The sequence below is a fragment of the Argopecten irradians genome, unplaced genomic scaffold, assembly GCF_041381155.1.
Source record: "Argopecten irradians isolate NY unplaced genomic scaffold, Ai_NY scaffold_0666, whole genome shotgun sequence".
Lineage (NCBI taxonomy): Eukaryota > Metazoa > Mollusca > Bivalvia > Pectinida > Pectinidae > Argopecten > Argopecten irradians.
Genome location: NW_027188133.1, coordinates 6,150 through 24,484, shown reverse-complemented (window position 1 = coordinate 24,484; position 18,335 = coordinate 6,150). Strand labels below are relative to the sequence as shown.

The 18,335-nt window shown below is 40.8% G+C and overlaps 3 protein-coding genes across 3 annotated transcripts; all 3 read right to left on the bottom strand.

Moving 5' to 3' along the window:
- Positions 1-2,413: 2,413 nt before the first annotated feature.
- LOC138313386 (uncharacterized) lies at positions 2,414-3,457 on the bottom strand. The gene has a single exon (XM_069253857.1). It carries the CDS (start codon positions 3,455-3,457, stop codon positions 2,414-2,416), a length of 1,044 nt encoding a protein of 347 aa, XP_069109958.1.
- Positions 3,458-3,461: 4 nt separating this feature from the next.
- On the bottom strand, positions 3,462-4,963 carry LOC138313385 (uncharacterized). The gene is made up of 2 exons (XM_069253856.1): positions 4,307-4,963; positions 3,462-4,133 (listed from the first exon to the last, which is right to left on the bottom strand). Exons 1-2 carry the CDS (start codon positions 4,961-4,963, stop codon positions 3,462-3,464), a joined length of 1,329 nt encoding a protein of 442 aa, XP_069109957.1.
- Positions 4,964-4,988: 25 nt separating this feature from the next.
- On the bottom strand, positions 4,989-6,482 carry LOC138313384 (uncharacterized). Its single transcript, XM_069253855.1, has one exon. The coding sequence runs from the start codon at positions 6,480-6,482 to the stop codon at positions 4,989-4,991; it is 1,494 nt and encodes a 497-aa protein (XP_069109956.1).
- Between the last annotated feature and the right edge of the window lie 11,853 nt (positions 6,483-18,335).

The following is an 18,335-nucleotide window of genomic DNA, read 5'->3' as shown; positions in this document are numbered from 1 at the left end:
TCTGTAACAGTACAATGTCCGATGGACTTGGATTCTCTTATAAGTTAGCTGAGCATAAGCTATGATACCTCCTTTTTGACTGACGCATTTATCAACTCGTTTCAGTCATGTGCGATGTATTTTACAGGCAAATGCCACATCTTACCTTCTACTCTAAAAAGAAATTGTCCCGAATTGCTAAAGATAAGGGATTCCATTTGGTCCAGGAATGAATACGGTTCAACACTTATTTATAACATTCTGTACATATTTCCACTTCGTTTCAAATATCCAGGGGAAACTGATAACACGATGTCGTGTGTTCTTCTATAGTGGAACCCTTGTCCTCTTATAATGCTATATCACTGAAGCATACCAAAAAGACACCAAGCAAAACATCCCACCCGGTCACATTATATAGACAATGGGCAAACCAGTCGCCCTACTCCCGGTTTGCTTGGCTCTAGGCAGGAGCAGAAACTACCACTTTTTATAGACTTTAGTGTGTCTCTGTCAGGGAACAGAACACAGAGCCTGCCTCACAGGGGCGAGCCCTCATCAGGAGGCCAAAAGTGAGGCAGTTTCAAGGGAGACGTTAGGAAGAAATAGTAAGTTATGAAGAAGAGAAAAGATAAGATCTTAAATTAAGTCGCCTTTTACGATCATGCAATAAAACACACACGTAATACAGCAGCAAGGGATCTTTAAATTACGCTCTTTCCCTTACTCTGTATTACCATTTTTCTTCTCGATATGTTCTGCCTTCCTGTGTCTTGTAATCGTTTCCCGGTGATCATTACGTAGTTGACGTTCCCTTCTCCTTGTATAGTTCTTATCCATCAAGCGCACATATAATCCAATCGCATTATAATGATATCGGCCAAACCAGTCGTCCGAGCCTTTTATGATAACCCAGGAGGAACAGAAACTACCATTATAACGTTCGCCCTGTGAGTAGGGTTCAGGATTCTAAACCACGTAACTTATACTCAGTTTGTTTGTTTGATTAATTAACGTCGTATTAACAACAAGGGTCATGTAAAGACGGCCTCCCATGTATGCAGTGTGTAGTGTGTATGAAGTGCATATTGCGTGTTTTGGGAAACTGAGAGTATCTCCATGTTATGTCTTCTTGCATAATGAAACTCTTGCCCTTTCTATAGTGCTTTATCACTTAAGCATGCCACCGAAGACACCAAGCGACACACCCATCCGGTCACATTATACTGACAACGGGCAAACCAGTCGTCCTACTCCCAGCGCTAAGCAGGAGTAGAAACTACCACTTTGGTGTGTCTCGACCAGGGGACAGAACCCAGAGCCTACATCACAGGGGCGAGCGCTCAACAAAAGGTCAAAATGGAGGCAGTTGCAAGGGAGATGTTAGGAAGAATGGTAGTTAAGAAGAAGAGAAAATATAATATCCCCAATTTAGTCGCCTTTTTACGATCATGCAATAGGGGCAGCAGATACACTTCTAACGCCCTACCGGCAGGGTCTTAACTTATACAGATATCATAACGGCAGTTCATTAGGGATATGTTATTTTTTGTTATATATATACATGTACAGATATCATAACGGCATTATATAGGGGACATGTTTATTTTTTGTTATATATGTACAGATATCATAACGGCAGTTAATAGGGGATATAATATTTATTATCCTGATACGAGGGGGGCGAAATACTACACAAAAAACCCGAATCCATATCTCGGCGTATGAGGTTTATTTTAATTACGATGAAACAAAGTGAAGAACTGAAACAAACAGAAAGAAGAATTACTCTTTCTGATAGACAGAACACATAACAAACAACACTATGCTATAATGCAATAAATGTTACTCGAAACGATATGACCTTAATTTGACATGATTTACTTTAATATGTCGACTGTATATTTCCTATTCATAGTAAATATGAGTGATCGATAACATAACATACAATAGGAATGAAATTACATTTAGTCTAAACGATTATAAACTCTGTAAACTCACATTTTTGGACCACCCAAACTAATGGTGCGAGGCCCTCCAATGGCGTATCTTGCGAAAAGAGCGAAACAAAAGGGGGATAACTCTAATGTAACTATAAAGTTTTAAAGCGGCGATGTACCGAATCTATGACACATAATATAATACGAAATAAATGTATAATGTAACTATTTGTTACAGAACACTCCCCGTCTGGTATTGAATATGGGAAATACCACTATAATTAAACATACAACTAATAAGCCTTTCAAGTATACTTCAGTTCGTAGTGGTCACTTCAACCTACAGGGCAATCAACTAGTTCATTAATACATTTAAAATGTCCATGAAATTAGTCTCAGAATTTCCCATGATTGGCACAAATTACTGATTCTCTTTTTCTAAGAGTACGATAAGTTCCGTGATGGGTCTGACATAGTTTTTGATTTTTTGTTCATCACTGAACTGTGACGGTGCGCACATAACCGTCATCACCTGGGAAAGTCTCCTTCACGATTCCCATGGGCCAGTTGTTCCTATGGGAGTCCTTTTCTATAACTAGCACAATATCTCCAGGTTGCATATCACGTCTGCGAACAGTGCATTTGCGACGTTGTTGGAGAGACTGAAGGAACTCGAGACGCCAACGCTTCCAGAAAACGTTGGCTAACGCTTGAGCTCGACGCCAATGAGCTCTGTACATGTCTTTACTGTTAGTGTCGGTGATGTATTCTCCTGTTTCAGCTGGTTTCTGTGTAAGTAACATGCTGGGACTCAGAACTGTTGGATTATCCGGGTCAGTAGAGACAGGAAGTAAAGGTCGCGCGTTTACCATTGCAGTGACTTCCGCCATGAATGTAGTAATCACATCATGAGTTAGGTCCTTTGTCGTAGTATGGAAAAGCATAGAGTCTAAGATCCGTCGAACAACACCTATCATCCGCTCCCACACTCCGCCCATATGGGAGGAATGTGGAGGGTTAAAGATCCATACTGTTCCACTTCTAAACAAAAACTCCTTCAATGGACCATCCTCTACATTTACAGCGTCGATTCTCATCAAGTCGGTAGCGCCCACAAAATTGGTGCCTCGATCTGACCTGAATTCCGTCACTTTTCCTCTGATGGCGATGAACCTACGAGTCGCGTTGATGAATGCTGAGGTGCTAAGTTCTTCAACGACTTCAATGTGAATGGCTCTAGTCGTCAAGCATGTATATAGCACGGCCCATCGTTTACTGTTGGCAACACCACCTCTTGTCCGACGTGCGACAACATTCCACGGGCCGAAAACGTCGACGCCCACAGAGGAGAATGGCGGTCCTGGTACGACACGATCTTTTGGCAGATCTGACATTATCTGGTTCCCTTCCTTGCCTCGAAACTTCCTACACGTGACGCACTTATGAATGATAGACGATATTATGCGCTTGCCACCAACAATCCAAAAGCCAGCCGACCTGATAGATCCCTCGGTGAGATGGCGACCCTGATGTTTCATCTGTTCATGATAGTGTCTCACAATGAGAGTGGATATATGATGAGCGCTGGGAATGACGATCGGATATTTCTCGTTGGTGTCTATCTTTGCGTGTTTCAAACGTCCTCCCACGCGCAGGAGACCCATGCTGGTCCAGAAACGGGTTCAAAGCAGATATGCGACTATCTCTAGGACATGGATTGCCAGATGACAAACATTCGATTTCCGTCGGAAAGGTGTCTCGCTGAACAAGTTGTAGAATGAAAGTTTGTGCACGCGAGAAGGACTCGAGGCAACTCGGAGTTGAAGGTAAATTCCCTCCACCAATTCGCCTTGCTAATTTAATCAAAGTTCCCATAGCCGTAACCAACTGATGCCAATTGGAAAACTTTTCACAGCGCTTAAGAATTGTCTCACCTGATACTTTTGCCTTGGTGAGGAGACAGGATACCTCTGGCCGAACTTCCTTATCGTCAGCCGATACCTCTGGAACAAGGTCGTCGGAGTACTCTGTTCCTTCGAGGAGAAACGTGGGACCGTGGAGCCACTTGCTTTCCAACAAGTCCTTTGCGTGAATAGGTCTAGTTCCTTGGTCAGCGGGGTTATGTTCTGTTGATACAAAGTTCCACTGTTCAGGAGTTGAGCTCTTGCGGATCCTCGTTACGCGATTACACACGTAGTTATAGAAACGGCGGGTCTGGTTATACACGTATCCTAAAACCACTTTACTATCTGTGTAGAAGCGAAAGATGCTTAACGGCAGATTGAGTTGCTCAGATATAGTTTCCGCGATTTCTATCGCAAGAACAGCAGCACACAGCTCAAGTCGTGGTATCGTCGTGGTATGAAGTGGCGCAACCTTGGTCTTACCCAAGATGAACCTAGCTCTTGAGTTCCATCTTCATATGCTGTCAACAAGTAACCGACAGAGGCTATAGCTTTCTCTGAAGCGTCTGAGAAAACATGGACACTGATGTTCTCGCACTCTTTGAAGGATGATGAAGTATACTGACGTGGAATTCTGAGGTCCTGAAGATCATGTAATGAATCTCTCCATCGTTCCCACTCATTATAGAACTTTGAAGGAAGAGTCTCATCCCAGTCGAACATACCCGTAGTCATAGAGCGCAGCAGTATTTTCCCTCCGATTGCAACAGGTGCGATAAAGCCTAGTGGATCAAACAAACTATTAGTCACTGAAAGAACACCGCGACGAGTGTACGGTTTGTCATCTGGAGATATGCGAAACAGAAATGAGTCCGATTCAAGATCCCAACTGAGTCCGAGACTGTGCTGGACAGGTAAGCTGTCTGTACCTATCTCCAGATCCTTTAAGTCTTTTGCGAGGTCTTCTTGGGGGAATGATTTTAACACTTGTGTGCTGTTTGAAGCCACTTTGTGAAGCCTTATGCCAGCTGTAGCGAGAGCTTGTTGCGTACGTTTAATGAGGTCAATAGCTTCTGGTGCAGATGGCAGCGACATAAGCCCGTCATCAACATAAAAGTCTTGCTCAACGAACTCCTTCATATCATAGCCAAAGTTGTCAGCGTTTTCACATGCAGTTCTCCGAAGGCCGTACGTAGCAACCGCAGGTGAGGGGGGAATTGCCGAATACATGCACACACATGCGGTATTCAACCAAGTCCTTGGACATGTCATTATCTTGATACCATAAGAACCTCAAGAAATTTCTATGATCCTCACAGACAAAGAAGTTGTAAAACATTTGCTGGACGTCGGCTGTTACTGCGACCTGCTCTCTGCGGAAGCGCAACAAGATCCCTGGTAAATTGTTGGTCATGTCTGGACCGGACATCAAGACATTGTTGAGCGACAGCCCGTCATGTTTAGCCGATGAATCAAAGACTCCGCGGATTTGGTCTCTCTTTTTCGGATGATACACTCCGAAGATTGGCAAGTACCAACATTCTTGACCGTCATGAAGTGGTGGAGCTAGTTCGGCGTGTTTTTGCTCAAACAGTTTCTGCATGAAGGTTATGAAATGTGCTCTCTTGATGGGATCCTTACGCAGTGTATTGTCAAGTATATGAGCGCGCTTTACTGCTTGGGACGTGTTGTTTGGCAAACGCGGTCGATGTGGTTTAAATGGTAGTGGAGCTGTCCATCGCCCATGTAAGTCTTTTGTAAAGTCTCTATCCATAATTTTCAGGAACTCCTGGTCCTCACGCGAGAAACCCAGTTTTTCGTCATCTCTGGTTCTTTGGAAGATTGAGTGTTCACACTCGTCGTGCGCAGTGGTATCTGAAGGTGCACGTTCCTTCACTCGGAGATTGTAGGGACAAGGTTTGCAAAGCGATGGTCGGTCCTTGATGAGATAAGTCTTATTGACATTGACTGTGTCGGGACGATGCATAGTACCTAAACACGTTTCTCCAATTATTGTCCATCCTAGATGGAGTTGTTGCGCGTAAGGTGAACCGGAAGGACCAATACGTTGATCTTGTACGTGATGTACCTCAGGGATATCACGGCCTAGAAGCATGACAATTTCTACACTAGGGTCGAGATCAGGAATGTATTGTGCGAGGTCAGAAAGATGTGGGTAACTCAAAGCAACATCCGGAGTTGGAATTTCCTCTCGCTCGTTCGGAATATTGTCACATTCAAGTAAGCATGGTAGGTCCGCATTAAATGAACCATCAAGTGCTGAGACAGTAAAGTCACATGCTTTCCTCCCTGTAGCTGAAGCAAGTCCAGAGCATGTCGATAGCGAGTAGTTTACAGTTTCGTACTTTTTATCAAAAAGTTGGAAAAACGCAGGGCGTACAAGAGATCTATTACTTTGTTCATCTAACAACGCATACATCTTTACTGTATTCTGTGGCTCTTGTGTAGGGTGAACATTTACCATGAGGATTTTGGCACACGATTTACTACGGCCACTGGCATTGTTAATACGCGTACAATTTGCCGGAACTTTCTCATTATGTGGTATGGTGACTGTTTTTACTGGTTCTTTGTCACGACTTTTCTCCCCCGCCGTCGAAATGTAGAGCTCCCGGATGTTCAGTGCTTTGACATACATTGCATGTTATGTTCTTCGAACAGTTTTTGTACACATGATCAGTGCTGTCACAACATTTGAAACAGTACCTCTTTTCTTTAAGGTATTTTCTCCTAACTCCAATAGGTTTTGATCGAAATTGACGACAGGAGTTTAACGAATGGCCTGTGTGATGCAGCGGACAAAGCGATGAACTGTCGATAGACTCCATGTTTCCTGTAGGTGAGATTTCAGTTTTGAAAGTAGAGACATGAGGTGCCGACTGGTTTCCACGTTTCTTTGCGGGGGCACGACTAACAGGATTTCTGTCCTGTTTCTGAGTACTGCTGTCTCTTTCGCAGTGTCGTTGTCATAGACAAATCCTGGATCATTCTTTATCTGACTCATCTCGCGCACGAATTCTGTGAAGCATGAAAAGGGTGGGAAAACAACATCAAATTGTTTACGATACCGAACAGCATGATTTGTCCATTTTTCCTGAATGTTGTGCGGCAACTTAGAGACTTTAGGATTTATCCCAGCAGTGGTGTTAAAGTATGAGAGAAGTTCTCGGTATGTCGGGTTTTCCATGGCAGATTCAATTTCCGAAAGAATGTCAGCAAGTTCATATAATCGCTTGAACTCCTTGTTCGTGATCTTGGGAAAATTGTTTAGTTTTGTTTTGAGTGCGCTCTCGACCATTTGGGGGCTTCCGTACCTTTCATTAAGACGGTCCCATTAACTGGGTTTGACGTACTTGCTGCACGGATGCTTGTCGCGTGTTTCACCGATTCAGGTCCTAACCAACGTATTAACAAGTCAAGTTCTTCAGGTGGCGAGACATTGAGTTCGTCCATGATGTTACAAAACCCAGTTCTCCAGCAGCATAATTTTCGGGTGAATCGTCGAACTTGTGTAGTCGCGAGAATATTAGATCTTTTTATAATAGAAATTGCGAAAATTCAGACGCGACAGTGCTCTCCTTCATGACTGGTTGTCTCAATTCATTTTGCGACACATTTTCCATGTTCGGTTGTCTTTCTTCGTCGCGCGACACATTTCCAATGTTGGGTTGCCTCGCTTCGTAACGCGACATATTCTCAAAGTGCGGTTCTCTTGCTTCGTAATGTGACACATTTTCAATGTTCGGTTCCCTTGTGTCGTAACGCGATCCATTTTCAATGTTTGTGAGCGAATTAACATATTTCTCTGTACGCAACACAGTATCCACTACAGGAACATTGAGATGTGCAGGAATATGTATACTTTCACCTGCAGCACTGATTGTCTCAAGTGCATCAGCTTCCGCTTCCGCTGCGGCACAGTTTTTGCGTTCTTGTAAAACATACATATCCGCATTTAGTTCTTGTTTTTGACGTTCTGATTTTGCTAAGTGTAATTTCTCCTCCTGCTCAATAAATGCTTGATGTTTACGTAACTCAGCTTCCTTTTGTACATATGCGACGCGAACCTTAGCAGCGTCTGCCTTAGCTCTCCTTCTAGCGGCATCAGAGCTAGAGTTCGAATGTTGTGAAATGCGATCGGAGTGTCGTGAAGTGCGACCAGAATGATCGGAGTACCTCGATGACAGATTGGAACGAGTCTCATATTCTGCGGAACTAATTTTTACATCTATCTGTTTAAGGACGTTTTTTACTATGAAGTCTGATCTTTTGAAATTTGTTACGTGATGAGCTACTTCACCTTGGCTTTCTGCAGAGTTGATTGTGTCCATGTAGGACGTAAATTCATCTGAAATCATGCAATATCCACCATATACTATTGACAGAGAAAGTCTTACTTTTTTCAGATTTTCTACGTTATCATCACTAGCACACATAGACATAACGCACAATGTTCGGTCACTTTTACGTCACGCCGGAATTTCATTGGAAAAAGCGTTGAACAGTAAAATAATATAAGCGCAATACTATTTTTTTAAATTGAAAAACAGAAAGGATATATTTATTCAATTACGGGAGGACTTTTATCAAAATATTTGTAATATTTATGTTTCTATTGATGTGTTTTTTGTTGAGAAAATGACGTTTTTTTGGCGCGACAGATGTAACACGCACCTGTATGCGGTTTCAGTTAAAGTGTCACTGTGGTCATACTGAACACCACATGGCGGTAAAATTTGACAAAGAGATTCCCCAAAAACGAACTATCATGATATCATTTCGTTATAATGAATTGTGACGTCATACTTCAAAATGGTTGACTTTGTTTGTAGACTTGCCGATCGACAGATCCGAGGAGAAAAGACAAAAAAGTGAAAAAACACAAATAGACACAGTACAAAACGGTACTAATACATAAGAAAGAGACATGAATTGTTAATATAAAAAACACGTTTTTCTTCTATTTTAATAACATGTCAGAAAATATAGACTGCGACGTCGTTCTACTTTTTTATCGAACAAAACCTTTGTCTTGCAGAAATGACACAAAATGAAATTTTTAAATTGACTGTTCTGTCACGCAAGTTCACGACGTTGAAAAATGACTTTATATTAGGAAGTATGTTTTCTATTCATAATAAAAAAAAACGTTTTGCTCAAATATACATGTGCGAAATCTCTACTGAAAATTCAAAAAAGTATTCGAAAAATTGCGTTTTTTCTTTGTCTTGCAGGTTTGCCGAATGTCGGAAATGACGTCAATTGCGCTCGTCATGTTATATAAGATAATGACGTCTTTTACATTAAATAACGTTACATAAAAGTGACCGAACATTGTGCGCGACGTCATAACATTGTCCAACTCAGACTGGCACTTTCCCCAAGCAGAGGACAATTTATCCTTGAATTTGGTTAATGTTTGTTCATATTGTTCTTTGGCCTTCTCAGTCAGGACCCGTGTCCTTCGGCTTTCAAAAATGTTTTCCTGAGTTACAGATGATTTGATCGACATATTTGTACGAATGTTCTAGTTAACTGTACACAAATTGAGGCTGTATATGTGTAATATATATGGAAAGTCTTCTATGAAGTAGTTTTCAAGTAGTGGTACGTGTGACACTAATTTGTACGAAATTGCTTGTTCGAAAACAGTTCCATTGGTCACTGAGACTAGTACGAGTAGTTGTACAAGTGTCTATCGGGCTGCATTCAAACACGATTACAGAGTGTCCGAAATTTCTTCACTATCCTGATACGAGGGGGGCGAAATACTACACAAAAAAACCCGAATCCATATCTCGGCGTATGAGGTTTATTTTAATTACGATGAAACAAAGTGAAGAACTGAAACAAACAGAAAGAAGAATTACTCTTTCTGATAGACAGAACACATAACAAACAACACTATGCTATAATGTGCAATAAATGTTACTCGAAACGATATGACCTTAATTTGACATGATTTACTTTAATATGTCGACTGTATATTTCCTATTCATAGTAAATATGAGTGATCGATAACATAACATACAATAGGAATGAAATTACATTTAGTCTAAACGATTATAAACTCTGTAAACTCACATTTTTGGACCACCCAAACTAATGGTGCGAGGCCCTCCAATGGCGTATCTTGCGAAAAGAGCGAAACAAAAAGGGGATAACTCTAATGTAACTATAAAGTTTTAAAGCGGCGATGTACCGAATCTATGACACATAATATAATACGAAATAAATGTATAATGTAACTATTTGTTACAGAACATGTATTATCTATAGTTAAGTGGAGGGACATCCATGTGGCAGTTAAAGTCCCATTATGTTTTGGGAGTAATATTATCGTCATAAAGTACCAAACTTTGCTGAATGATAGAACATATATCCTCTATACAATATCCGCTAATGAAAAATGCCCAACGTTTCCATGTTATTCAAAAATAACAGAAAACTTCTCGTATAAGAGGGGTTTCCGACTCCTTGCTACAAAATGTAAACATATCGAGTTCGCATGCGCAGGCAGAGAAAAAGTGGAATTTCCCAAACAAGCTTTGTAATGACGTACACATGTACATGATAGATTCCGAAATTAGCCTTAAACTCACTGAATACGAGTAAAATAGCACAAATAGGCTCATTGAAACAGGAGTAAGAACTCTGATAACTACGGCGATTTAAGCGATCAATTTAAAAAAAAGTTGCTCGATCTCTGGTAAGCACCAGATCGACTTCACGCTTCATTGAAAATGTACATAACTTCTAAATCGAACATTTGTTTGTATAGTGTTTCCTGAAGAGGACTTCCATGGGTTGACTCGACAAAACTTGTGAACAAATAAAAGTAAACACAAGTACACGTCAGGTAGCTTGCAAGGAAGGTCGAAGAATAGATAAGTACAGCTGGATATTATGATTTCATTGCATTTTATAATATGTATATATGGATATATAGCCCACCAGCCTAGCTATCATGTACACTGTATACGCAGGGACTTGGCATGAATATCTAACCAACAGCATACATACATACACATGTACATTCTATGTTAGGCCATGGACTAGGAGGGTCCCACATGCACCCCCCCTAAACCTCCGAACCAATATTTTTCTGAACCCTTATGACCCACTGATCACAAATCAAAATGTTAACATTACCCCTGCTCGATTCGTCAAGAGCGGGCGCCCGCCGGCGACCCGGCGAGGCGGCTAAGTCACTCGATTCGAAGAAAAAATGCGCCGGTTGCGCGACCGGCGTACGCCGGATCAGCCGGTTTTGAATCACCGGCTAATACCGGCGCAAGATGGCGGAATAAATGTTAGATATTTGTTGACGAAACTCTCGTTAAGCAAAACTCATTCCGTTCAAACATAAATTCTCCAAACATCATGATTTTCTTGTTGTATTCATTAACGGTCAGGAATTGAAACCTCTTTTGATACACACAGGTATGTAGATATACATTTATGAAGCGAATACATCGAAATGTGCAGTGATGTATAGACTTAGATATATATATATAGCCCAGGTTTTGCTCTATACATATTTTTTCTCTACATAGTGTAATACGTACGGTATCATGGATTTTATAGAACCAAATGCTTGTGCATGTACATTCTAGCCTGATTATAATAAAAATTTTAAATTTAATGTATATAAAAATGGAATGTTTTATTCAAAGTACATAAAATTTCAAGGACTTCTCTTGGACTGTGTATCAATAACAATAAAAACAGATTTTTAAGGTTTATTCTGAGATTTTACAATTTCGAAAACAACACATTTTAAAGTTCTAATGAATCGTTTTCGTCAAACACATGTAATTCAGAGTGTAACATAAGAACATAGATTTATATGTGTGTAAATACACAATTCAGAAAGAATGTTCAAATTGAGAATATGATTGTACGGGCATTGTTAATTCCTATGTCAAGTCACGGGGAAAAAAATTCTACTGGTGACATGTAGTAAGAAATAAATTAATAAAATAGTTAAGTTACAACAATGCCACACCAAGGTATCAATTTAAACCCAGTTTATTAAGATAACTCATGCTTTACTAATCGGTGCTTCAGCGATCTGTTGAATTTTAGTAAGAACAAATAATGATTGGCGTGTGGCCCATTGCAACAATGCATGGAGCGACAGTGTTTGGAGCGACAAAAATGCCAGGTGTCGATATCACGCGACTGTGCGATAAAACAATCATGTCGCTCTGTCGCATTAGCGAGAAAATAAGATTTGTCGCACCGACAGTGTATTTTTGTAACGTTGCAGTGTCACTCCGCGCATTATCTCACTATTGCTTCGCGTATTGTCTTGTGATGTGTAATTAAATTCCAAGCTGTTATGCAAGAAAATTATCTCGTATGTATGTAATTCTACAATACAAATTACAATGCACCATACATTATATCAAATGTGCATTATAACAGGAACGCGCGAAGCGATTTTGTGAGGAACGACAATGCGACATGGCCGAAATAGGCCACCATATATGTTTTCTATTTCATAAGAAACTTCAACACAAGAGATTAATGCAGTATGATGCAATTTCTTATATTTGTTCTTTTGGAATAAATCAGCATACACGTGTATATTATACAGAGTAGCATGCACGATGAAGAAAAAATGAGAATGGAGGGGTTGTTCATTTTCCAAAAGGCGAAACAACATATGACATTATCCAGTCACGGTATCTTATTAATATTAAACTCTAATGATTTATGAATTTCTAAAAGTTCTTGGCCCGGAATCGAAAAATACGAATATTTGAAAGCTAATTTTTTATTGGCAACATCGCTTTTTTCCAAATACACATTATGTTATTAACTCTACCATTACTATCTGAAGAACAATCACTCATTTATTATGAAACAGAGACAACCACGCACATGCGTCGACTATTTAATCGCTTTTAATTTGTCTAATATAAAAGTTGTAAACGTATACGTAGAAGTATTTTTCTTACTCGTGCTCTAAGGGTAAGTTTAGCGTAAATAATGTTTACCATAACATGATATTAACCAAATTAGAATATCATGTTATCTATTAGATCAACTTAAATTCACTCTTTGATTATGTTTGATGCAAAAAGCAAAATGTTCCTAAAGCTCTGAAGAAATGTCCGCCATGATGGAATACGCCGGTTATACTTGTTTTGCCAGATCGACCGGTCGTCGCCCGGTCACATGATCGGCGTACGCCAGTAGCCGCTTTTCAGAACGAATCGAGCAGGGGTATTGCATAAGTCGGGATGAACTTCCGGTTATGACGTCATCAAAATGGCCGCCATTTCGAATTTCACTAAAAATGAAAAATAGTCATTACATTGACATTTTTCAACCGAAGTAGACAAATGACGTATCAAAATTTCGTTTTTGTTATATTTTAATAATACAGAGTCGGTGGATGTATGTGTTAGGCGTTTGTAGGGTTCATGTCATCGACGAGATTGCTAGCGACATATAGGCCTATACGGACGTGTTATTTTTCAGAATGTTTGTTTTATAGGAAGTTGCAAGTTTTATTGATAATTATCAAAGGGTTTATTTCGTTAATTTTTGTATAATTTACGCAGGAAACTAATGATGTTTTCTCTGTTGTAGAATTTGGAATAATTTCTGTGTATATAAGTTGCAGTGTCCTAGACTTTGTGTAGAATTCTGGAGGACAAGCATATATTGGACCTAAAGTTACGCAGATGTCCCATTTTGGAGGTTACAGTTGATACGTGCCACTGCATGGATGTTTCTTCTTTTTAAGACTGTTTAATAAAGACTATCTTATTCGGTCATAGTTTTATTTTCGCGGCCTTCTTAAATCCAGTATTTGAAATTTTAAGCATTTGTGCACCTCCTGCTAACCTGCACTGCAAGATTTTTTTTATCATTACACGTCCACTAATACCATTCCTGTAGCAATCCAACAGCCTTATACAGTGTTCAAAAGAATGCCAGTCTTGTGTTCTTATTTCAATTAAAATATTTAGAAATGAAATAATTTATGTACGGATGAGGTACGAAATAGAACATAATAAACTTGAATTAACTTCATTCCTAGCTCCAGTTGCTACATCATATATATATATGAGGGCTGAAGTTGGTTGCGAGTTCCTAGTTCTAGTTCCGTTTAATAAACGGAACTAGGAAACAGACCCGAGTTCCGTTTAACTTAAACGGAACTAGGAACCAGACCCGAGTTCCGTTTAAGCTTATACGGAACTAGGAACCAGACCCGAGTTCCGTTTAACATACATACTGGCCAACGAGCGGAGTTCCGTTTATTAGGATTCCTATCTCTAACTGCATGTTCAATTACCTATTATATACAGGAATCGAACTTAGAGCTTCCATGAATAATACAGCACAGAATTAATCTCCTTATAAACTTGAATTAACTTCATTCCTAGCTCCAGTTGCTACATCATATATATATATGAGAGGGCTGAATTTGGTTGCGAGTTCCTAGTTCCTAGTTCCGTTTAATAAACGGAACTAGGAACCAGACCCTAGTTCCGTTTAACATAAACGGAACTAGGAACCAGACCCGAGTTCCGTTTAACTTAAACGGAACTAGGAACCAGACCCGTGTTCCGTTTAAGCTTATACGGAACTAGGAACCAGACCCGAGTTCCGTTTAAGCTTATACGGAACTAGGAACCAGACCCGAGTTCCGTTTAACATACATACTGGCCAACGAGCGGAGTTCCGTTTATTAGGATTCCTATCTCTAACTGCATGTTCAATTACCTATTATATACAGGAATCGAACTTAGAGCTTTCATGAATAATACAGCACAGAATTAATCTCCTTATCACAAGTTTACTTAAACGGATCTGACACCTAGACTCCAGTTCCGTTTAACTTAAACGGAACTAGGAACCAGACCCGAGTTCCGTTTAAGCTTATACGGAACTAGGAACCAGACCCGAGTTCCGTTTAACAAACATACTGGCCAACGAGCGGAGTTCCGTTTATTAGGATTCCTATCTCTAACTGCATGTTCAATTACCTATTATATATTTATGTGAAGGAGTATTTCAAATTAATATTTTTCTGATATTTTAATATCTTGTTAAATTGATGTGCATTTTATCGAACTGCAAGCATAAACCAAAACTGCCTTCGAAATATACATGTATATTGTACTTATTGATCTTGGTTAAGAATATCCTTCCGTGAGTCAACAAAATAGATCACGAAGAATCACCTGTTTTATGAAGTAATTGTCACAAAAACTCTTACAATTGGAAATAGCAAAACAGGCTCCACGATTTGCTTAATTTTAAATCTCCATCATATAATGATGCTTTCAATATCGCAACTCTAACCTCATGAGCCCTCACCTTGCATTCCGCATGAGATTGATCATTAGACGGCTCATAAGCAATCTTGATCACCTGACATATCAATGTGGAGATGGACTGGAAGGAGATATCCTGCTGACCCTGTTTTACGGTCCCGACAGGAACAAAGCATCCGATAATTCTCCCCAGACTCAATAGAGACTGACAGGAAAGGAATTCTAATGGAATGGGGCGAAAGACCTGGTTCCCAATTCTTTGCCCAAATTTCAGGATCAGTGAGAAGGGTAACGGCAGAGCTAGCTCTTACCCATGAAATACGCGAAGAGCGAAAAGACAATGCATAAATATCACTTCTCATGTGGCCTGAGACAACAGCAAGCAGAAAGACAGTCTTAAAAGTTAAAACTTTATGGAGTCCGATCCTAAAGGCCCATTAGAAGCCGAAGCCCCCTTTTATGACTCTAAAACGAGTTCTAGGTTCCACTGTGGAGCTAACTACTGTACGTTAGGCCTGTCCAGATTGAACCCCCGAATCAAGACAGACAAAGAAATGAATATCCTACCTCTGGTCTACCACGGAAAGAAAGTACACTGGCAATAGCTGTTTGATAGCCTGCAATAGTACATGATTGTGCTCCCTAAACAAGACAGAGAAGGAAACTCGCAATCAGCTGGGCAGAGGCCATGACCGGATCAATCTTCCTGACGCCAATCAAATAGATCTTCCAGCGTGACTGGAAGGCGGTAGAGGAGAAAGACCTAATTGATCGGGCGATGCGAGCTGACATATCCGAAGAAAAGCCTGTCTGAGCTAGGACTCCTGAAATCACGTCCAAGCGTGAAGGTAACGTCTGGGGCCGATGCTAACGAAAAACATTTGTTTTTGGTGAGAGAACCAGAGGACGAGCTACCAGAAACGACAAGAGCTCCGAAAACTAGGGTTGACGCGGCAACAGTGGCGCTATCGGAAAGAAGGAGCAATAATGCTCCGGAAACTTCTGTAGAACCCTGCGTCCATGGCCCAAGCCATTTGGTTTGCCACGGAGAGACAAAGGTTGACAACTGATTATTGAGAAAAGAGGCAAAAAGGTCGAGGGATATAGATACCGTTCTGTCATAACCAGCTGGTGCCGCCTGGAGATTATCCGCCAGAACATTTGCGCTTCCTGGAAATTGCTTGACTAAAATTATTAACTGCATTTCCTTATAGATAGGAATAATACGGAAATACTGATAGCGAGGGCACAAAGGACGTGAGCTGGTGTCCCTTTCTCTCCAGATAAGCGACCACTGTAGAGTTGTCCGTAGCCATTCAAACCGCATTGGAATGCAGAATCTTCTAAAATGTCTGCAGAGAAAACAGAAGAGCCATCATCTTCTGCATGTTTCCCAGACCACTCCATCGACTGGCAATGGATGTCGAGGTAAGCCCCTAACACTTCCATGAACGCATCCGTGAACATGTTAACGGTGGGAGCTGGCATGGACGACAAACCCCCTGAAATACATTTGTAATTGCCTTTCAGAGTACACCACCGAGCAAACCCCATGAGTTGAGATAACACAGAATATTTAGATACCAACGAGGGGCCAGCCGATGAAGGTCAGAGGAATATCTCTGGCCTTCTCGAATTTCTTCAAAGTTGGAATGACAATACCATGAACCGCGTGCAAACGGTTTCCCAAGAAGACAATGTTTTAAGAATGGGAACCTCATACTCTTTAAGGAACTAAGCCAACTCTAAGCAAAAGTTTCATGACCAGACGGGTGTTCCGATCCAAAGATTTCCGAACTAGATGGATCATTAGGAATTCGTCGACATAGTTGTGAACATGTCTTCCCTAGAGTGCAGAAATCACACTACAACCAGCAGCAGTTGATGGGACACCAAGCTCCAAACCTCTTGCGGATCAGAATTATTCTGGAATAGAAGCCGAGTGTGTAGTCCATAATAGGCACCTCCTCGGCCGCGCCCTTTAAAAGCATGGTCCTTAGTTCCTCCCGAATGGAAACTGCCATCTCCGGATCCCCCGAAGGAGGGAAAAAATACATACTTTGACACAAAGTGCGGATGCCGATGGTATGGAATGCCAAACCGCTCCTTCACTACAGAAAAGGCTTAAGGGTCCTGGGTGTTATCCTTCCATTGACTCTAGAAAGAAGGTGGACTGACGATCTCCTACAGGAAGATGAAAACGAGGAATATCGAGACCTTCACAGATGGAGAATTGTTGCCTTACCCAAACCCTACTTTACGAGAGGAGGACTTGAATCTGAGACTGGCTGAATTCTCAAGAACAGACCTTTCGTATGGAACGATCAAGGACGGAGAGACGAATCAGGAACTTTTCGTCTTGTCCCAATGATGGTTTGCACTTCCTACCCTTCCCAATGTTACCATTGAAATAAGGCTTTGACTTCGGTCGCATATAACAGTGGGAGCAGAATTTCTAGCCTTCTTTTTTGGTGGTGCTGACCTCTGTGAGGTAATGGCCTCCAACGTCTGAATTCTCTTCAAAAAAGGCAGAAGGGACCACGTCTGACATTGACGAGTAATGACATCTTCAAAGAAGCCAATCCTCTCAATGTCCTGTTCAGGGCAGAAGTTTTCAAGTTTATATATGACATTCTGGATGGAGAGACGCAACAGCCTCTCCATCGTGTGGTGCTCCTTGGAGCCGAACACTACCTGGTTCATTGACCAAGTTTCCAGAGTTCAAACACTCAAGCTTAGCAGGCAAAGAGGACGGCAGTCTATCGTGTATTGCATAACCAGGGGCTTGAACCTTTGACCAAAACTGAAGTGCAACAGGGCTATATTGAGTTTTTCTGTGATTATATGTTCCTAAAGGTTCCGAAGACGATTACTGTAAAATACTAGAACACTGACACGTCAAAATAGGCCCCGCTCAAGATGCTTTGCGATTAGGAAAAGTAATATCTTGACAATGAAATGTACAATTGAAGCTCTGATTTCGAAATGATTGATGACAGTATATATTACAAGATATCTTAGAGGATTCTTGGCGCGTACCAAAGAATGATGTATGTCTGACGAAAGAGGAATATTTTCTCTGCTTTTTAAACAATAAATATCAAAATCCAAGATGACTGACTCTTGGCTATCTTGTTGATTTGGTTTGATTGAGTTGTATGGCCCATTTGGGGCTATCTTGTTGATAGATT